The sequence below is a fragment of the Gossypium hirsutum genome, chromosome A10, assembly GCF_007990345.1.
Source record: "Gossypium hirsutum isolate 1008001.06 chromosome A10, Gossypium_hirsutum_v2.1, whole genome shotgun sequence".
NCBI classification, from domain to species: Eukaryota; Viridiplantae; Streptophyta; class Magnoliopsida; order Malvales; family Malvaceae; genus Gossypium; species Gossypium hirsutum.
The window spans coordinates 101,430,694-101,438,741 of record NC_053433.1 but is presented as its reverse complement, the minus strand read 5'-3'; the positions used below and the strand labels follow the sequence as shown (position 1 = coordinate 101,438,741).

At 30.2% G+C, this 8,048-nt stretch overlaps 1 protein-coding gene across 1 annotated transcript; it reads right to left on the bottom strand.

Annotated features, from left to right (window-relative positions):
- Nucleotides 1-421: 421 nt before the first annotated feature.
- Nucleotides 422-3,880, bottom strand: LOC107896598 (probable protein phosphatase 2C 42). Its single transcript, XM_016821798.2, has 4 exons — nucleotides 2,984-3,880; nucleotides 2,097-2,467; nucleotides 1,458-1,694; nucleotides 422-1,069 (listed from the first exon to the last, which is right to left on the bottom strand). Exons 1-4 carry the CDS (start codon nucleotides 3,309-3,311, stop codon nucleotides 854-856), a joined length of 1,152 nt encoding a protein of 383 aa, XP_016677287.1. The 5' UTR covers nucleotides 3,312-3,880; the 3' UTR covers nucleotides 422-853.
- Between the last annotated feature and the right edge of the window lie 4,168 nt (nucleotides 3,881-8,048).

The window sequence follows — 8,048 nt, the reverse complement described above, 5'->3', positions numbered from 1 at the left end:
AACTTTTTAAACTTAAATAATGCATGTATACATTTGAAAAATCATAGAATAATTAGATTTGAGTATGGTTATTTATAATTACCCACAGAATTATTTTAATTCTTAACCCTCTCTTAAGAATTGAAGAGTAGAATTAGATGTACACAACTATTTCAATTCAATAAAACCCAGATTATCCAACCATATCTCATTTTTGGTATTATAAGCAATGTAGGTAGATTTTCATACTCATAGTTCAGGACATTTATTTTGCGCAAGTTTATAACTTTTCTATCGACAGTTATCTTTTTACATTTATTATTATTATTATTGTCCCATCCATGCATTTGATGCTGAAATAGTTGATTATTATTAGATAATTAAAAAAAAACTGTTCAGCATTTGGAATGAAAAACATGATTCATCAATCATGACGTTAATATGCTGAACCTTGAGCTTCACTATATAACCAGGTAAAATCACACTCAACAGATTGGGAGTAATGTTAATAACTTACGCTAAATACTCGACATGTTTGATTGCAAATCAAAACGCCTCGCAACCAAATAAAGTGCACGCTATGTGTTCGAGTTATTTTCCCACACAGCTTGACCTCTTTGATCACTAAATGGCGAATGCCATTGAAAAACAACTACAACATACATTTTACTTAAAAATATTATTACGCGGAATTCCATACTCTTTTTTTTTCTTTGACATTTTACAAATTTGAATCCTCTTAAAACCACTGCTCTCTACATCACTATTCCGTGCTTGCACCATGAAATGTCCACGTGTTGGTGGTGCAGTTTTTCCGAGTGTTAGGCAAAAACCGGGTTCAGGGAAGTAGAAACCTATCCGGTTTATGAATAATTTATCTGTGTTCTAGTGCACTTCTAATGGATACCGGAGGATCTTGGACCGCACCTCTGGATATAAGATCGTGATTAAAGAATAACACGATAACAGTTATATCATCGTGAAAATGGCGTCGGACTTTCTTGTCGATCTTCTGGAGATCAGAATATCTCATTTCTCGTTTTCTTGCGGCTTCTTGTAGAGCAGCTTTGACCAGCCTTTTGGCACTCCCCTGCATTTGTAGAGGCTCATGAGAAACACCTTAAGATTACATATCATATCCTAATAATCTCAACTACAAGCAGTCACATTTGTGAAAGAAGTTTAACCACCTGAATTAAGGCTGTAGGATTCGGAAAAAGTGGAACTCATAATTGGAAATAAACGGAATTTGGTATTAATATGCTCACATGAAAATATTGAGGACCGAGAAAAAAGTAGTTTAGTATCAATAACAAAAGAATCAGAAATGGGGTTTGTCACAATATTATCAGAAAACGAAAATTGGTATCAACACTAACCATGGAATGCGATGACATCAATAAGATGTGAAAACAGAAAAGCTCTAATGCAACAAAACTATGCCTTTAAAAAGAACATAGAAGTAAGGACAATCTTACTGCACGCGGATGGCTGTGTACAATATCCACAGCTTTTTCATTACTCAAGTGTTCCCATAGACCATCGGATGCAAATATAAGGAAAGAATCATTTGGTTGGAGATCATGAGAAATAATAGTCGGATTAGCACTCAATATAGGCATGTTCATTGGTTCAGGAAGTCTGAATTTTCCGTTAATTGGTTCCCTGTTGTACCTTGCGTGTTTCATATAAACATCGCCTATAGATCTAGAAACCTGCATTGAATACAATCATGAAATTGAGGACATGACATGATGATTTATGACGGAATAGGATTATGAAATTGAGAAAGCAGGGTATAATGCCAATGCATCTAATGAATTCTGAAAGTCTTGCATGAAAAAGGAAAGCAATCAGAATCCAACATGTCTGTCTTATACTGAGAATCCTACTAAGTAATCCGTGTGTAAGCGTCTGAGGTTATAGTACTTACATAATAATTGTTATCCTAAATTCAAAACGAACATAATACACTTTAGTCCATGAGACCTAGATCAGCATCTTTGTGTTGGTTTTTGAGGATAAGCCTATAAGTTAAGTATTATATTATGAAGATTTCAGACAATTTTATGCGTGCCTGAATATGCTGAATCATACGATGTGGATGTTTATATCACCTGAATAATGCCCTTTACTCGCCAAACTCCATGCTTGAGGACAACGATTTGCGGATCATTTGGGTGTAATTCCTTAAGTTCCTGTCTGATAGCTGCGATATTTGCATTGTGTTCAGTTGACAACTGCAAAGCAGCCATTCCTCCAGTGTTGCCAACCTTCTTGCCCAGTACAACGCGCGAATCACCAAGATTCGCAATGAAAAGCGTTTGCTGATGTATTACTCCAACCAGGCAGCATGTCCCAACTGTTGCAATATTGGGCCGAGTACTCCATGACTCCGACACAAGGGTAGTGAACCCTTCTTCCGTTTGACGAAAAGCTCTTTGAATAGTCTCGGCAGTCACAACCCCCTGCGATTCGGCTGCTATTGCTGCATAAACACAAAGTCTAAGAACGCCAACATAAGAACAGCTCCTTCTCTAGAAGTTAACCAAAAACTAATGCAATAGAGGGAATTCTTGGGTATTAAAGGCAACTTGCAAAACATAATGCACCATTTAAATACATCCAAACAATACCACATCCGGCTGCTTTTGAACCCGAATTCACTCTAATTTTAGCCACAAAATGAATAAGAAAAGAACTTGATAGTTAACTAAAAACCAGCCAAAGTAGAAAAATAGTTTCCAAATACGAGCATTTTGTTGCCTGCTTTCAACTGTAAACCGTACTCAAATACTCGATAAAAGTACCCAATCAAAAGCTGAACTTTTCTGAAGCCTAGAAAAAAGCAACAACTGACTGAAAATTATATTCATTTAGTAATCCAAATATGAACACATCTAAAAGAAAACCCTGAATGGTAACAAATCGAAGTTTACATTTTAGGGTCAACAGAGATGAAAGCAAGCATAAGAAATTATTGACAACACCCAAAGTGACGAACCTCGAAAGTGCTTGAACAAGTGATCGCAAACGTAACGAGCCGTCTCGGGTCCGCCGTGTCCATCGTAGATCCCAACAAAAGTGCCGTATTGGCCGGACTCGATCTGGCTCTGATCCTCAAGGACCTGGTTGGCTTGGATCACGGCCATGGAAAAATCCCCGGAACCATATTTCCCTATATCTCGATACCAAAGCAACCCATCTTTACCTTCTTTTGAGCCGCCACTACTTCCTCCGCCGCCAAGAACGCCGTTCGCCCCGTGATTTCCCTTCTCATGCCCGAATGGCTTCCAGCAGAGGGAGAGAAGATTCATGAATCCCTGGAGCATCAGACATCTCTCATCATCAAAACAAACAAACAAAAACCCAAAATCCCAAACCACCGTACAATTCCAAATTTCACAATAGGATGATGTGATCTGAGGTTTAAACCCAAAAAAGAAAAAAGAAAACCTCCCACCAAGTGGTAAAACAAGGAATCAAAAGAATGATATATGATGATTGAAGAAAAGGGTATGCGTAGGATAAGATGTTGAAGGTGGATGATAAAGAGGAAAGGGGGCGGTGGTGGGTGTTCGGTGGTAGAGGAACAGAGGAGGGTCGGTTGTTTTGGGGTGGTTCCTCTTTGAAGCAGATGCGTGTTATTTTCAATGTTTTTTTTTGTTTGTTTTGTATTGGATACAACATTCAAAAAAGAAAAAGAAAAAAAAAGCAGCAAAAAATCACTTCAATTCTTCTTTTTTCTTGTGTGTTGTTGGACTTGTATCGTGCCAATGCCTCGATGCCGCACTTTTATCCGGAGACAGCTTGTTTTCTTACATGTTTCTTTTCGATTTTGTTTTTGTTTTGTTGCTTTGTTTCCTCATCTCCTCTTCTTTCTTTTTTCTTGTGAAGTAATTTCTCAGTTGATGATTGAAACCTTAAATTCTTTATAAATAATTGCTAATTAAGTGGTTTTCAAGTCTTATTTTACTCGGAAGTAAAATGGTGTAATTCACTTCTTATCATCTAATTATCGTTAGAAAAATTCACTACTACAAGATCTTTGAATAGGAAGAAACATGTATTTTAATATACTCAAATTTATATACTAATGATAATGTTAATCAAATTAAAATTCAATTGATGTTATTATAGTAAAGACGTTAGATTAAACTAAGTGATGTATTAGATATCGTAGAATGCAGTGAACTTTTGGCTTTTCAAAACATAATTGAAGTAATCATTATTTATAGAAACGGATAGTTATGAAGCAGGAAATGTTAAAAATTCATTGAATAAGCCACCGATTGACTTAAAATTCAAGATAAGAGACAGACAGCTCTATAACTAAAAAAAAAAAAAACAGTTCCAAATGAGTGCTGGTTTTTCATTTATTTTTAAACTTGCGTTGACATTTAAACAAATAGGAGTGGGGGTGGTCCCTTCGAGAATTCCAATTTTGAACAGATGGGGAAAGCAAGCAAAGCATTAAATAAAGCTACCCCTAATTCCCAATAATAATAATGAAAAAGCCCCTAAATATTTTGGCTTGTTCAGGATTTGGACCAGCATTTGTGCGGTCACATTTTCTGAAAATGGGAGTGAAGGATAGAGACATCAACATCTTTGCTAGCTGTTGGCTTTGGGTTTGCCAATGAAATAAAGACAACCCACCATTGAAAGAGCGCTTCATCCCATCCAATGCTCCTATCATTGCTCTCATTTACTCTACTATTTGACGCACTTTTTTTTTTCTTCTGCCATCTGATGACACCATGAAAATGAACCCCAACACTCCTTTTTAGGCTATTTTGTTTGTCACCCCCTGGAAATATGGCTCATGTTTTATATTATTCACCTCTCAATCTGGTTTTACGATAGCAATAGGACGCACCTTTTTCTGTTTATATCCATTTATTAAATTTGTTTTTATCCCAGACTCTATTTATTATTCGTACTGACACGTTTCGTATTCCATTAATTATTTATTTGTCTATTTATATAATAAAAATTTGAATGTTAAAATATAAATTAAAATGTGCCTTTAATCTCTATATTTTTTGAAAATTAAGAATTTAGTCCATGTACTTGTATTGTTACGAATTTAGTCTTTTTATTTTTTAGATTTTAAAATTTAGATTAAATTGTTTAACACTGTTACCTTTTTTTATTGTTAAACAAATTGTCTTGACATTTTGAAATTTAAAAAAATTTATTCACTTGATAATTATGTAATTGAAAAAAATATTATAATTAACCTGGATTTAACAAAAAAAATTTAACAATATTAATAGTTAAACTTAAATTTTGAAATTTGAAAACTAGAGGGATTAAATTTCTAAAAATACAAGAACAAAGACTAAATTCCTAATTTTCGATAGGCATATTTTAACCTAAAAAATATTCTAAGTCCTTATACACTTGTACATTTGAAATTTAATCTCTCTACTTTTATTTTCTTAACTTTAAAATTCAATTTAAATTGTTAATATGTTAAAATTATTCTATTAAATTCATTAGTGACATTTTAAATTTTAAAAAAAATTCACTTGGTGGTCATGTAATAATAAAAATATCATTGAAGATGTTGATGTATAGGGATCAAAACTAAAATTTAATCATTGTCTTATAATGTAAAAAAAAAAAGGTAAACCTAAAAGAAACTCGAAGCTATGTGTTAATCTCTATGATATTAGAGAATTCAAATTATATATAACTACGTAGCATTTTAATTCAAAAGTTATCATATTAATTAATAACACTATAAAAATATAATGGCCAAAATATATTAGAAATTAGTATAGATATTAAATCTAAAATCTAGACATAATGGAGGAACCTAAACTGAAATTTAACAATTTTTTATGATGAGAAAAGGGTGAGCTCCAACATCAGTATAGCAACGTGTGAAACAAATGAAGGGTTTGGATCTTCTGTTTATATATGGTTATTAGTATGGTTCCCACAATTTCCATTAGGTTAATTATTTGTTTGTATGAAATTATGAAATAAATATTTAAAGATTATAATATATTCTAAATTTTTATACACTGTGTACATATATTTGAAACTTAATTTCTATTTTTATTTTCAGAATTTTAATTTCTCTATTTTTTGAATTTAAAAATTTAAGTTAAATTATTATTTTTTTTTTATAAAATTTATTGGCGTGACATTTTAAAATTAAAAAAAGTTACTTGATAGTCATAAAATAATAAAAGTAATCTTGAAAATGATTATGTGGATTTTTTCTTAAAAGTATCCATTTGAACTCATCATTATAAAATATTTTTTTCAGAATAGTGTTTCTAAGAAAAATTGATATTAGCATTTTGACGAAAATAGTTAACAATATTAAGTATTTAAACTATCTAGTGACATTATAAAAACAAAAAGACCAAATTATGTCAAAAATTAAAGTATGTAGATTAAATCTCAAGTTTAAGCATAATCAAGAGATCAAAACTAAAGTTTAACCATTTTTAAATGCAGAAAGAAAAAAAAGAAGCACCATGTTAGTGTAGATGTAATTATCTATTTGTGTTAAATTATAGAGTAAACAAAGTGAATGTTAAATCTACTTAAATTCATATATACTTTGTGCATTTGGAGTTTAATTCACTACTTTTATTTATAGGAATTTAGTCGCTCTACTTTTTAAATTAATTTATTTATAGGGATTTAGTTGCTCTACTTTTTAAATTAAAAAAAATTCAATTCTAGTTATTACCATGTTAAAATTATCTATAATAGAAATATATATAATCACGAGTTTGGAAAAAACTTCTGAATTATGAGAATATTCATTTATTTCCCATCACATCACTATATTCACATTTAAAAATAATTATAATATTTAATTTAAAATTATTAGTTAATAAAAGTTGTGAAAATCACACATTTAAAAAATTATAATTTAATATACAATTATGAGAACAAAAAAAATTGTATTTGAATAAAACTTTAAGCATAAAATATAGGAAAATTATTATTTTGACATAAAAAAATGTTCTAAATTTATTTTAAAAATGTTGCATTAATTTTATTGATGTAAAATAGAGTTATTACTTAAATAAATTTTAAACATCTTAATTATCACTTAATTAATATTAAAGTTATGAACCAATTAAATGTTATGTTTAGCTTTATAAATAGCATCCTGTGGTTATATTTAATCAAGTAATATCTAAGAAAAATTGAATATTACTTTAATTTATGATGAGATAATATAATATGATAATTTTTTTTATAATTATGTTGTATGTTGTTTATATGATGTGAAATAAGCACTCTTAAAATTGTCTTTTTTTTTAATTCTGTTATTTGTTTTGCATGTGTGAAAAACAATTTATAAATTTGTTTTCAAAAGAAAGTGAAATTTCAATAATTATTTTTAATCATCATTATTAATATAATTGTAATCACATACAACATATGTAACATTAAAAATTAGTTCAATTAAATTCATCAGTATGACATTTTGAAATTAAAAAAAAAATCACTTGCTACTCTTGTAACAAAAATAACATTGAAGATACCAATGTATAAGGACAAAACTAAAATTTGATCATTGTCTTATAATGTAAAGAAAAAAAAAGACAAACTCAAAAGAAACACGCTTTAATCTCTATGACCTTTAGGGCATTTAAATTATATATAATCACGTAGCATTTTAGTTCAAAAGTTAACAATATTAATTATTTAGACTAATTAATAATATTATAAAAATATATGGATCAAATTTTGTTAGAAATTAAAATGTAAATATTAAATATAAAATCTAGACATAATGGAGAGACCAAAGCTAAAATTTAACCATTTCTTTATAATATACCAGAAATAAGGGAGCTCCAACATTAGTATAGCCACGTGTTGAACAAAGGAAGGCCCTTGGATATATATAAAAGAAAATTATTTGGTACCTATTAGTGGAGTTTTTAGATTCTACAAGCAGGGTCAGGGGTTGACAAGTGTTCTATAAGGGTATAGTAAAATATTAAAAAAATATATTTAAAAGAAAAGACATGTATCCATTTTTTAAAGTTGTTTGTGGAATTCAACTTTCATTTTTAACTTCAAAATAT